The sequence below is a fragment of the Delphinapterus leucas genome, chromosome 3 (assembly GCF_059928025.1).
Source record: "Delphinapterus leucas isolate spDelLeu-1000000601 "Yukka" chromosome 3, BTC_Dleu_Yukka2, whole genome shotgun sequence".
Lineage (NCBI taxonomy): Eukaryota > Metazoa > Chordata > Mammalia > Artiodactyla > Monodontidae > Delphinapterus > Delphinapterus leucas.
In genome coordinates this window covers 10,554,957-10,569,021 of record NC_143131.1, presented here as the reverse complement: position 1 = coordinate 10,569,021, position 14,065 = coordinate 10,554,957, and the positions used below count along the sequence as shown (strand labels likewise).

The 14,065-nt window shown below is 50.6% G+C and overlaps 1 protein-coding gene across 1 annotated transcript in view; it reads right to left on the bottom strand.

Annotated features, from left to right (window-relative positions):
- ANKRD33B (ankyrin repeat domain 33B) overlaps positions 1-13,747 on the bottom strand; it is an 87,276-nt gene extending 73,529 nt beyond the window's left edge. Inside the window, exon 1 of the mRNA XM_022581395.3 lies at positions 13,209-13,747. Coding sequence (XP_022437103.2) covers positions 13,209-13,562 — 354 coding nt within the window. The 5' untranslated portion in view covers positions 13,563-13,747. The remainder of the gene's footprint in view (positions 1-13,208) is intronic.
- Between the last annotated feature and the right edge of the window lie 318 nt (positions 13,748-14,065).

The following is a 14,065-nucleotide window of genomic DNA, read 5'->3' as shown; positions in this document are numbered from 1 at the left end:
TAGCTTAACCAAGCTGACACTTAAAAATAGCCACCACAGGGAGTAAAGAGAGAAGCGGGTTAAGAAAGCCTCAGGGCAAAGAAGTGGCAACCAGAAGGCCCAGGGGAAACCGGAAGTGGGCAATGTGTGGGAGACCTATGGAGTCCCAGGAAGTGGCTTCTGGAGGCATGATCCCAGCTGCAGGGAATGGATGCTTTCACCCCCAGTCAGGCCACGGTCAAGATCATGCAGACAACAGTGCCCAAAATGCTGCGGGGGAGGGGAGGCAGGCAGCCCTGCCACGGCCATGAGCAGGCCCAAGGGGTGGGTTGGGAGGGAAGAAATCAGAGCTCAAGAGGGTGAGGCCGGGATCCAGGAAGGGACGCTTCCACAACCCCCAACAATGAAGCTGAAGACTGAGCTGCAGGGGCAGCCAGAGAAGGTGCCGGAACAGAGCGAGCTGGGGCAGGAGAGCCCCCCAGCCCCCGGGTCAAGGCTGGGCACCGGGCAGGCACCTGCCAGCCCCGCACACCCTTGGCCTTGGGAAGCAGAGAACTTCAGGAGCCTGCAGACAAGTGAGTCTTGGGCTTGTTTGGAGTTTGTGCGTGTGTGTTCTTTTTTATGACAGAAGAGATCCAAAGATGTAAGATGGGAAAGAGAGGGAAGAGGCCGCGAGAGGCGGCGGTGGACAGTGGCCGGGTCAGGGGCAAGTGGGGACCAAGCCCACTGGGGGAGGGGTTTGCACTCAGAGGGGCAGGGACGGCGGTGACAGTCCATCCACAGCCTTCACTGGGCACTTCCCACGTCTCCTGCCCCGAAACCCGGACAAGGGCAAAGCCAGGCTGGCCCTCCATCGTCTCTTCAAAATATTTAGACGGCCAGGCCGTGCCCAGGTGGAGAGAGAGCCTCCTAGGCAGAGCTGGCAGAAACATTAAACAGAAGATGGAAATGCAGTCGAGCAGTGGTACCCAATGTGCGCATGAGAATCCCCTGGGAGGTTGCTGAACAGAGTGCTGATCTGTTCAACAGAGTTCCCGAGTCACGAGGCCCCACGTGCCACCGACACTGCTGAACGCAGGCCACACTTTGAGGACCTCAGCGACAGGTCAGCAAGCCCAAGTAGAGGTGAACAAAAGGACAGCTCGGCCCAAGGCTCACCGTGAAATGGTTCAAGTTTGGGGCTTTGCACATACTTTGTAAAAAACGTAATTTTTTTATCATACACCGTAATTTATAGGAAACTTAACAGTTAAGACCCTGAAGGCAGAACCCACACACGTCACCCTGTCTGGCAGGCACCTCTTGTGGTGAAGTGCGTTGTATTCCTTTGCTGAGAAAACTGTCAAGATATGTTGGCATATAGTTCATCTTTCATAAAAACCCTTTTATAAGTAATGTAAACAAAGAAAGGAGCTAGCGGTTGCTTAGGGCTGGAGGGAATGGGGAATAGAGGAGTGACAGCCGAAGGGTACAAGTTTTCTTTTTGAGGTGATGAAAATGTCCTAAAATGGACTGCAGTGATGCCTGCCCGTATCTGTGAATATACTAAAAAAATCACTTAATTGTACGGTTTTAAATGGGTGAATTGTATAGTATGTGAATTATATATCAATACTGCTTTTTTAAAAACAATCCATTTTCTTCACTTTCCTTTTTAGATTATTTCCTTTTATTTGGCATTTTGGGGATTTCCCATCACTTAGAACTTCAAAGGCTCTGTTTTCTTTGAGAATCTTTTTTTTTTTCTATTTCTAAGCATCTTGTGATTACTTAATTTTCAATGATTTCATTTTACTCACCTGAACTTTTGTTTTAAATCACAGAATAGCAGGATTCCCTATTTTTAGATATGGAGATTCTCTTTATGTAAACCCATCCAATTTTCCACATAGGGACTCTGGAATTTTCTGAATGAAAGTCATACACATAGCAAATTTTGAAAAATTATGTACCTCTTCTGCAAGTGGAAAGACACTTTAAATGCTATTTTTTTTTTTTTACTGATTCCTTCAGTAGTTGATGTGTTTTGTTCTCGACTGAATGTTTGTGTCCCCCCAAAATTCATATGCTGAAATCCTAACCCCCAGGTGTGATGGTCCTAGGAGATGGGGCCTTTGGGAGGTGATTAGGTCATGAGGGTGGATGACTGTCCCTACAGAGACCCCACAGACCTCCTTCCCCTGCTCTGTCCGGTGAGGACACAGACAGAAGACGGCCATCTACGAACCAGGAATCGGGCCCTCACCAGACACCGAATCCGCAGGGCCCTGACCTTTGACTTCGGCCTCCAGAACTGTGAGAAATAAATGTCTGATTTTCATAAGCCCCCTGGTCTGTGGTATTCTGTCACAGCAGCCCAAATGGACTAAAACCTGTTTTACTACTCAACGTTCAGGAATATCCACTTCTTTGAAAAACAAGTCTTTTTTCTTCTTACTTTGACTTTTTTCTAAAGTATGCATGCTATTGATAAGGAAAGACAGACTCCACGCATTTGCTAAAACACTTATGCTGAAATCAAACCATTTGCAGATTGACAGATGGAACTTGCCAGGTGCAAACAGAATGTTGAGGAGTTTTCAGTTATTTTCAAAGGCCCCTCAACCAAATTAACCTTAGGTTATTTAAAAAAAACAATGTAACAGTATCTTAAGTATTCTTGGACCCAATAGTATTATTAGCAGAATCATTGTAACTCACTGCCTTTCACAAACGAAATGAGTTAACTCCATACACTTGTACCTCATTCCAAACAAACCCAAAGGATTTAGATTTGTTTACACCGAACAACATTTTTAAATAATTATTTCTATCAAAAACAAATTCACTAGAGATTCCCTGGTGCATTTTAAGTAGCTGAATTTCTTAGAAAAATGTATTTATTCTACTTTTCATGTATGGCAGTGGAGACTTAACCCCGCTCCAGGCCCTCCCGCCATGGGCCCCCCCCCCCCCCCGATCAAGGGCTCTGCTGTCTCCCAAAAGCCTCCCAAGATAATGTCTCCCTTGGGAGACAGCTCTGTCCTGTGATGAAAGAACCCAGTCTAAGCGACTGCATTTAGGCAAAAGCTTCCCTCCCAGTGGGTGTGCCCCAGATACCATAACTTAATGCAGCAGCTTTCCTCCAAAGTAGGGTTTCCAGATTCCGCTAAAGGAGGAATTCTGCATTCAGTGGGCCTTTCAGCTTCTCTGAGGTGACACTGTGTGTGGCCCCAACACGGGAGTGGCTTTCCTAGGTAGGGTGACCAACCACCCCAGCTGGCCAGGGGCACAGGGGTTTCCCAGGATGTGGGACTTTCTGTGCCAACATGAGAAAATCCTGGGCAGACCAGAGCAAGTTGATCCCTCTGTAGGGCCAGTGGATGCCTCCCACCATACGGCAGGACATCACAGCACATGGAGGTTGAGCCTGGGGACCTCAAAAGAGGAGGAACGTGTAGGTGACAAGACACACCTGAGTCACTCTTTCCCCTGCTCCGCAGTGTCTCCTGTGTCCCTTTTCACTGCAGATGAACTGGCTCCCCAAAGCACTGGATCATCTGAAGCACGACGGTCAGCAGGGAGAAGCGTCGTCAGGTGACACAAGGACTGCTCGGCCCCAGCTGGCCATCGGGCCATCCCGGCGCCGCTGTACATGGAATTCATTTCCTAGAAACCCACCCATTTCCTATGCCCAAGGAAAGGAGTCCTGACTCACAGCTCCGCGAAACCTTCCAGGCAGCTGTGTCACCACTGCTATTTTTAGCGCACGACTACTGTGTTTTCCAAATCAAGAGCTGGAAGGTCTAGAAGGCAGCGATGCAGCCTGGCCCTCCTGATCGGAGTGGGCAGGGCCAGCCCCTTGGGGATGCCTGTCTTGACAAAGTGGAGGAGAAGCAGAAATGGAAGGAAACTTTGGGGACCCACAGCAGCTGCTTGTTCACGGCAGGACATCACGATGGAATCAGGCCCTGAAAGTCCCGGCATGCACGAGGGCTCGCATCCGGAGCTCTGCCCTAACTTCAACTCACGGGAAATGCTGAAGAAAGGACAAGGGCTCGTGACCGTCCCTGGCACAGTGGTTATCTCTGCCCTGCTTGGGGTGCTCTGCTTCCTCGTTGGTCATCAGTCTGGAGCCCGCTCATTCGCCTCCAAGCCTCTGCCTCCCCGCACCCGCAATCACAGGTGCTCCCCAGATGTGCCCAGATGTGGCCCCAGCCCCTGCCCTGCCCCTCCGCCCGCTCCCGCCCTGCTTCACCTGCACCCATGGCTCCAATTGCCACTTTCCTTGCGGTATGAACACGTAACAGGAGATCGACCCTCTTAACTAATGTTTACATTTACAAAGGGGTCCTTACCAAGCGGACACACCATTTTCTCGACCACTCCTCTTTGGCTAGACGTTTCATGTGCTCCCATCTCTTCCCTTGGCTGAAATTGAAACAGCAGGACTGGAAACGCATCTTGAGGTTAACTCACCCATAGAAACAACAGCTGCGTTCACCAGGTCCCTATGATGTGGTGCCCACTGTATGTGTAAGTCACTTTCTTAGGCCCTAGAACCTCTGTGAGGTGGTGTTAGCCTCGTAGAAAGCATCCCCATTTTCTAGATGGGGATCTAGAGGAAATTGAGGATGGAAAGATCGTGTGATTTGTCCAGGATCATGTGGCCAACCTAAGCCTGCTATCTTTGGCCACCACACTTGTTTTCTACTCTCAGAATAAAGTTCTAGAGCTCTTCCAACAAGCGTACATACCAATCACCAAGACCAGCTTAAAGTGAGCGTCGATTCTGGTTCTGTACGTCTAGGGAGGGCCTGGGATCCTGCATTTGGGAAAAGCGCCCAGAGGAAGCCACACTGCTAACTCGTTGTACCACACTCGAGCAGCAGTAGTTCAAACACCCAATATTCCCAGTCGGTCCCACTCCCGCTGTGCTAACCAGCTCTGATCCTGCTTTAGTTTCCAAACTCCAGTGTATTCGTGCGATAGGGCTGCAGGTTAAAGGTAATGCATGCCTTCCTTCATTTTTACTAAACTTTTGATTTTGAAATAGTGATAGACCGGCAGGAAGTTGTCCCCTTGGGCGTTCTTCCCCAATACCAACACCTTGCATAACTACAGTACAAGAACATCATGAAATGGCCGTGGCTGAAATCCACAGAGCTTGTTCAGGTGTCCCCAGTCACGTGTGTGTGTGTGTGTGTGTGTGTGGGCGGGGGGGGGGGTTCTCTGCCATTTTAACCCTCGTGCAGCTCCCCATAACCACCACCAACACAATCTAGAAGCAGGCCTGTCCCAGTTAGAGTACCACCCACTCCTCTCCCCAAAGCTCTAACCTCAGCAACCTCTAATCTGTTCTCCATCCCTCCAACTGCATTACTTTGCGAAGGTTACATAAACGGAACCGTACAGCATATAATCCTTAGAGATGGACTCTTTTTCACTCAGCCTAATTTCTCCATCTTCCTTTATTTTTAAACTGACTTCACGTGTCTTCCCTTGTTCCGGAAAATGTGCTACTGTGAATTTAACACCCTTTACTGGGCAGGCACTGCCCCTGAGCAGGGCTCGTGCCTCTTCGGCAGCCTCATCTCCACACCCGCCTCCGCTGGATGTCCCTCACCAGGGGTGGCCTCTAACCCAAGAGTCAGTTAAGTTTCAGAAACAGAAGCCAGAGTGAAATGCTTGGTTCTCCGCCGTATCACATGCCTACTTTGGACGTGAACTTCCTCGGAGCTGATGTAGATGTGCCTTTGTAAGCATACATTGCTTTTCCGTTACTTTGAAATTGCTCTCAAATCCCACCACTCTAATCCAATTTTGCCACCAAGCCAACTGTCACTCGGGATTTCACGTCTACCCGAATTTCTCTGTCTCTGACTTAGAAGAAATAAATAAGTAAATGCCACCTTCAACTGTCTTTCAAATTCAGGAACACCATTAAAAACAGTCTCTATTCTTTTTGTACACACACACTGAGTGACATCAAGGATTCTTAACATCCTACTTCATCATAAAATCCGACCTCATAAGAACACACACACACACACACAGAGCCATATATACACCTTCATTCGACCAGTTGTCTAAAAGAATTACTTCCCAACCATCTGGAATGAAGCCTATTTCCTTTGTTCACATATTTTAACAACTTCTCTACATCCTTCTTATTTCCTTTAATTAAAGGGAATTACATATTGTTTTACATATGGAACTGTTTTGAGTTAATTTGGAGAAATCATAAAATGTCACATGGTTATGATTTAGAATTACTGGCCCAGTAGGCTGTAAAGCCAGTCTCAAGAAATTTCAAAATATCATGCAGACCATAGTCTCTGAATCAGGTTTTAAAAATTACTTTAGGGACTTCCCTGGTGGCGCAGTGGTTAAGAATCTGCGGGCCATTGCAGGCAACACGGGTTCGATCCCTGGTCCAGGAAGATCCCACATGCCACGGAGCAACTAAGCCCGTGCGCCACAGCTACTGAGCCTGCGCTCTAGGGCCCGTGAGCCACAACTACTGAGCCCACGCGCCACAACTACTGAAGCCGGCACGCCTAGAGCCCGTGCTCCGCAACAAGAGATGCCACCACAATGAGAAGCCCGTGCACCGCAATGAAGAGTGGCCCCCGCTCGCCGCAACTAGAGAAAGCCCACGTGCAGAAACGAAGACCCAACACGGCCAAAATAAATAAATAAATATTTTAATAAAGCTTAACAATATGTATTTAAAAAATTTAAACACCATTCTAAATCTAGGTCAGAAAAAGAGGAAATCATAACGTAAATGAGAACAAAACAATAATAAAATATTACATATCAAAACTTGTGGGGGAAAAAAATGAAAGTGATACTTTGAAAGTTACATGTAGAACAAACCTGAAGGAAGGAATAAAAAGAAAAGCAGAAGTTGATGAAATAGTGAGGAAGGAAACAGATGCAGAACAAAAGTTGATTCTCTGAAAAGACTAATAAAATATTTTTGACAATATGTCACAAAAGAGAAACAGCATAAATTCAAAAATGTAGAAAAACAGGATATAATAATGTTATAGCAGAGATTAAAAAGAGAACTCTGTAAAACCTCATACTATTAACCTTTAAAACTCAGGGGAAAAAAAAATGGAACAGTTTCCTAGAAAAATAGAGGTTACCATAGTGGATTCAGGAAGAAAGAGAAAATCTGAACAATTCTATAACCATTAGTTACTGACCTAAAGGTCTGATGGGAGGAACTGAACTTACAATTAGCTAAATAACATTTAAAGCTTTTCCTAAACTGTAGCCATATCTACTAGAAGTTGTCATTCAAAATAGCTTTGAATAATAGCTCACATATTATATTGATATGAATGTTAGATGAATAAATGAGGTTCCAAAAGGGTCCCTAAGCTCTCTTATTGTTTTAGATTTTTATAACACCTGCCTTAGTCTCCTTTACAAGCATAGGGTGGAAAAGAAATCAAATGCTCAAAATCACCCAAACCACCTCACAGAATTTCTAGGTAGCCCATTCCTCATGGGCAGCCAGGAGGTAAAGGGGGGAAGCTCAGAAGCCCCTGGGAGAGGCCCATGGGGGATCAAAAGAAGGATCATGAATAGCTTCTGGGTCATTCTAGAACCCAGCTCCCCTGATACATCTAGCTGCCCTCTTCTCTGAGCCCCACTTTCTTCTACTACAAAATGATGGGAACCACTAGCCTCTAAAATCCATTCCAGCTTCAAAACCCCCTGACAATGGTCCTCCTAGGTTCCTGAAACCTTCATACACACACACACCCCAAAAGCAGCATTAAATCCTATAATCCTTTCCATCAAAATTAAAACCGGCCTTCAGGGGCTGACGCTTGTTGATGCTGAATGACTAGGACATGGGAGGGTCTTGATATCCTCTTCTTGGGCACCCATCTGAAATGTTTTTCAATAAAAATAAATTTTAGGTAAACAGAAATGCTTAGGGTTAGTGAATAGCATTCATTACAAACAAAAGCAAATTCACACTTAGAGGGTAAATCTGGGCTTGGCTTTGTAACTTCCTTCAGCAGAATTGACGCTGAACCTTATTTGCTCTGCTTGCTTCCTGGGAGCCCTGCCCCTGCCATGGAGAACAAGCCTGGGCCAGCCTGCTGGAGGACAAGAAATCACATGGAGCACAGACCAGCCACCCCAGCCAAGACCTTCCCAGTCCTGCCATCTGCAGCCAACCCCAGCTAAAAGCAAATCCAGCTGAGACTGGCTGAGCTGGGCCACCCTTAGCAAAATGTGACTGGTGTATACACCCATGAAGTTTCACAGTTATTTGTTATGCAGCATTGCTGTGGCCATAGATAACTGATACACTTACATGAAGAACACATGGGGCAATATATGATACTACAGTGATGGATAAGCATCATTACGCATTTGTCCAAACCCACAGAATGCCCAACACTAAAGGTGAACCCTAATGTAAACTGTGGACTTTGGCTATTAGGATGTGTCAGCGTAGGTTCATCAGTTATAACAAATGTACCACTCTGATGGGGGATGTTGACAATGGGGGCACGGGGCAGAATGTGCCTGGGGGGCTGGGTAGGGGGTATATGGGAAATCTCTGTGCCCTCCTCTCAATTTTGCTGTGAACTTCAAACTGCTCTTTAAAAAACTGTGTCCTTTTTTTTAAAAAAATGAAAAAAACAAAACAAATGAGCCTCTCAACTGCTTCTGGGCCCAGAGCGGCCATCTTGGTCAGTGGAGAAAGGAAGAGGCCAACACCTGTCAGCCTGCCCGATCCAAGCCCAGGCTTTCCCAGGCTCACTCCAGCTTCCCTGGTCTGGCCCCCTGGGGTCCCAGTCTAATCTGCTTATTCTCCCTTCTCACCCCCCTTCCCACACTTCAGAATGTGCAGCTAACACACTAACATACTGATACATCCCTAAACAGCAAAGCCAGGCTCCTTCTCTGCTGGATGACCCTCGACAGACGTATGGAGGCCTGAGGCCAGAATTCACTTTCAGTACCAACAAGCCAGTTCTAAGCGCATGCAAGCCCATGAATACTGAGGCCTGGTAAATGCAGAAGGGGGTGTGAGTTCAAACTTGATTCTCATTTTAGGGAAAGGTGATTCCAAAGTTTATAAATCTTACTATGGCATTCAAAAAACCAACAAAAACAGAAATAAAACATTTCTCACGTATATGTCAAGTTAAAGGTCCCAGTCACTGCTACAAATCTATGAAACATTTAAGCCCCCCAGGAGCAAAGGGAGACACCCCCATACTGGGTCTGCAGTGTGGGCCTTCCTGAGCCATAGAGCAAATGGCTGGAGAGGTCTTCGAAAAACTTCAGCAAGAGGCCCTGGAATTTAAACATGCATGAGAAGAATTATATCAAGAAAGGAGTGGGAATTCCCTGGCGGTCCAGTGGTTAGGACTCCACGCTTCCACTGCCGGGGGCCAGGGTTCAATCCCTGGTCGGGAAACTAAAATCCTGCAAGCCTCGGGGCATGGCCAAAAATCAATAAATAAAAATAAATAAAAAATTAAAAAGAAAAGAAAGGAGTACAATATTTTAAATTTAGCATAATTGGGCCTAATTTGGTTCAAGAGCAGCTGTCTGACATTCAAACTGCCGTTCTGTAACAGTGAACACAGCACAGACACTTCCTTTGGTTTCAGTACTGTCTGCAGAGCTGTCAGGGCTGTAAGGCTGAACCTTGAGAGAGAAGTGAAGAATTAAGAAGAAGTGTGGTAGCTTCCATTGCCCCAGTGTCAGTGGGAACAAAACACGCATAAATGTACGAGACAGCAGAGCACACTTTGAATATTGCTGAAGAATTGTTTGACAGATATTTACAGGTTGCATATTCAATTACGCCATCCTTTTAGAGCAATAAATATTTTAGAAGACTGTGCTGAGCCACGCCCGAAATTCTACAAACCTCAGGAGCCAGGAAAGAACACACCTCAAAACAAACATGATCCTTAGTTACTCCAACCAAATGAAACCTCTGTCAGCTCAGGAAAATTCTCTTCTTAACTGACCAGAGATAAACAGCTCAACAAAAACACCGCCCCCCCAAAAAAAACATTTAGAGACATTTTTCTTCTGCGAAGCTGCTGCCGTCAGCACCTGTAATTCTATAGTTAATGCAATTACCTCGCTCCTCCAGCAAAAGCTCTTGGGCTCTCTGTAAGCTTTTTTACTGCTACTAATCATAGACCAGTCCCAAAGGGCTCCTGCCTCAGGGCCTTTGCACATGCTGTGCCCTCTGTCTGGAGTGCTCTTCCCAAGTTATCTTCTCTACATCTTTACTTGAATGTCACATGTCCTCTCAGATGACCACCCTACCTATACACAATTTCAGCCCTTAGTCTCTGAACACCTGGATTGTACTCCCCAGCTCCCAGTGCCACTGGCTTATCTAGGCATGGGAGGAAAGGTCTCTCTGAGAAGATGCCCTTAAGACTAGAACCTGAAGGCAGTGAGTGAATGAGTCGAATGGCCATCTGGGGAGGCACACCACAGCCCCAAGGCCAGACCCTGGCACGCTGAAACCACATTGTGTCCTGATTTCCTGTTTCTTAGCCGGCTGCTCCAGGCCAGCCTCTCATCAGCTAGCCCCGGGAAGCCTCTCGGGCTTTAGCACCCACATCATCCCGCACTGCGACCAACCACACGGCACTTGCCACCACCCCCTTCGTTCCATCTGTCTGGCTAGAATGTCTTCCCACCACCATCTCCAAAAGGCTCCCCTTGCTGGGCTTCCAGAATTGTCCTCAGCTCCCTGCTTCCAAGACATTTGCTCTGCATTATTATAGGGCCCCTCTCACATCCTGCCTTTGGCAATAAGCACTGAGTACTATTACTATCTAAGCACTGGTTACTATTACTCTGAGCTCCTCCTCAACTAAAAGGCAGAGACTGTTTGATTCACCTTGGAGTCTCCTGCAGTGCCAAACGGTGCTTTGTACACAGTAGGTCTGCAATAACCACTCATTTTCCCATTCGCTACAGGGTCACGTTTTGGACCTTGAGACACTTTATTCTTTCAAAGTGTTTCAGAATAGACAGAGGCTGTTTGATAATAGCATCAAGAAGCCACTGGGAAGAACAGAAGCTCTCGTCTCACGCCTTCAAAGCCCAGAACCCAGGACGCTCTCCTTCTGATCAGAAGATAAAAGAACTGGGGGTCTTGCTGTTGGTGGGCCGAGTGCCATTTCTCCATCCAGATTTGGTGTGGAGCAGAAAGGAGACTCAAAGCAGAAAAACAAAGGGAGGCTCTTTCATCAAGGGCAAAAGCAGAGAGAAAAAGAGCTTTGCCTGGCCGAAGGAAAAAAGATAAAAAGCTGGAGGATGGCTCTTCCGAGCAAGGAGAAGGTAGGTGAGTGAAAAACAGGACAAGACAGTAAACACGGCCATGTCAGAGTGCTGTGTGTTAGGGCATCTCATGCTCACAACCCCGGGAGGTTGGAACTGCTGTCAGCCCTACATCACAACGGGTAAACTGAGGCAGAGGGGCACTCAGAAGATGGAGCCAGCCTCCTCTGACTCTGCACTGAGGGAGGGGCTTTCAAAGTGGCCCAGAAACTCGGTCCGTCAGACCCAAGCCCCTTGGGGATGGTTTACGCTGTTCTCAGTGGTCTCCAATGCAGCTGTTTTCCAACTTTTATTTTTTGGCCCCAAAGGAAAAAACAAAGCCCAGCCCACTGGAGCCTCAGATTGGGGGCTGGGTGAGCCACACCCACCCCTGCCCACTGGAGACACCCCAGGCTGCCTGAAACCCGGGAAAGACCTACCCCACCCGTGTTCTTCCTGATGCTTATCGGGCCTCCTTTAAAGCAGCCCTGGGTACCTGCTTCAGCAAAGTGAGGTCTCACATAAGCATCTGTTTGTGAAAAGCCACCTCAGTAAAAGTGAAAGCAGAGCCTGCAGAAACAGCACCCACTGCCTGGCCACCAGAGGGAGGGCTGAGGTGCAGTCATTGCCGGGTGTCCCAGCGCCACCAGGGTGATCTGCCCACGAAGACCCCAGGTTAGCTCCCCCAGCCCTAGGGGCCTCAGGGCCGGCACCACCTGACACATCACACCAAGTGTAGAACCTTCCCCAAGTTCAAATGCTGTGTCAAGTTAGACCATACGTGTAGCAGCAGAAAATGACCCTCCCCGGGGCTCCTGTCTGCCTAAGGGCTCCTGTCTGCCTAAACCGGGCCCAGACCACAGTCGGGGGTGAACCAGCCGGCCCCCTGAGATAAACCAAAGGCACAGGGTCCCACCAGTTCCCAAGGAAATGCACATCTTTCTTATCAGGCGTGGGCTCCCGAGCAAAAGCACTTTCCCTCCCGATCTGTGCCAGGCTGAGGCTGCGGATCCCCCGGGGACCGGGGAATGTGACAATCAGGTGAGATCTCTGCCACTAGGCACACAGCACAGACCACGGGCACTTGGCCACCGTGGGCACCCTTTGGTTTTCCCCTCCAGCTGCTTTGGTGGGTTGTGTTGTGAGAGCCAGTTCCTCTCAAGCCAACTTTTTCTAAGCGTTTCTCATCGTCTCTGAGTCTAGCCCTGACTGATGCGTACCCCGTGCCTCTCCCCGCCTCCACGCCCGCCTGCCTTACCTGCTGGGCGCGCGGCCCTCCCCGGGGCCTGGCTCTCCGCGGTGACCGTGCAGACAGCCAAGTCAGACATCACGCTGGCAGGTCACCGCGTGGGTCACCAGGAGCGGCCGGGCGTGGGAGGGGGGAGGGGTACGGGTAAGCAGGGGGTCCCAGAGGGAACTCCGAACCCGGGGGGCAGGAACAAGCCGATCCGCGCTCGGGCGTGGAAGGGAAAGTGCAGGGGCAGCGCGAGGGCCGAGAACTGGGGACAAGTGGGGCTCTGGGCAGAAGGGCTCTCCCCGGCAGGCGAGCAAGGATGACGGTCAGAGGGGACTGAAGGTGAAGGGAACCGGCGAGAGGCTTCCAACCCGGATCCCGGCGCGGGCCCCAGGCAGGAGTAAGAGGACTCCGGGGGCGGGAAACGAGAGGGGGCTCCGGTGAGCACGCCGGGACTAGCGTTGGCCCCCGCGGCGCTGTGACCTCAGGCAGATCAATCGTGCCGTCCCACCCCCAGCCCGGGATGGGCAGGCCACCCAGGGCTCCACACGTGCCCCACGCCCAGAGAGCGAGGAGAAGGGTTCACCGCGGGCGCTGGACAGAGTCAGGATCCGGGTGGCGCGGGCAATAGGAGGTACGCGGAGGGCACCCGAAACCTGCGGGGACGCCCGCTTACCCGGCCGTTGCGGTCTGTCTCCTGCACCTCCTCGGCGCTGGGCCCCCGCCGCACCAGCGCCCTCAGCAGCCCCACATCGTTGGCGCAGGCGGCGCGCAGGAGGGTCGCCGCCTCCGGGACGGCCTCCGGGACGCTCTCCGCGCTCACGGAGCTGTACTCCTCCTCGCCTCCAAAAGGGTAGAAGGAGTCGTCCGAGGCGATGCTGCGGGTGTCGGGCAGACTCGAGAAGTCCTCGTACTCCTCGAAGTCAGCTGGGTCCTCCCCGGCCTGCGCGTCCCGGGGTGGGGACGGCGACTGCGGGGACACGCGGCGCGCCCCGCCGCCCTCCGGCCCGGGCCCGGCCAGCAGCACCATGCTGGCGGCCGGGGCGCGGGCCGGGGGCCGGGGAGCTGGCCAGGAGCCGGGGACGCGGGGCGCGCACCGAGGTCACCGCCTCTTGTCTCTGGTGGCCCCAGAAAAGCAATGCTCTGCGCGCCCCAGCTCGGCGGAAACGCGCGCCCGGCGGCTGCGCTCCAGGACTCCAGTCGCTGGAGGCTGAAGAAAGCCCCTAAGGAGTGGGCGGAGCCGCGGGGGCTTTCTGAGCGCGGCCGGCTGGCTGGGGGTGGGGTGGGGGGCGGGGACCCGGCGGGGGCGGGCGGGCGGGGCGGCCGCGCAGGAGGAGGAGTGCGCCCCGGGTCCCGAGCCCGCAGGCCCGATCCTGGCAAAAGTTAAGAGCGAAGCAGCTGCTCCTCGGCCCCGCGGGGACAGCGCACCCGGCTGCTTTGCCGGGGAGCGGAGAAATGCACGCGCGGTAGAACCAGAAGCAATAACTACAGAACCCGAACGCCCTTGTGGCGGGCGGCCCCGCCCCTCCCCTC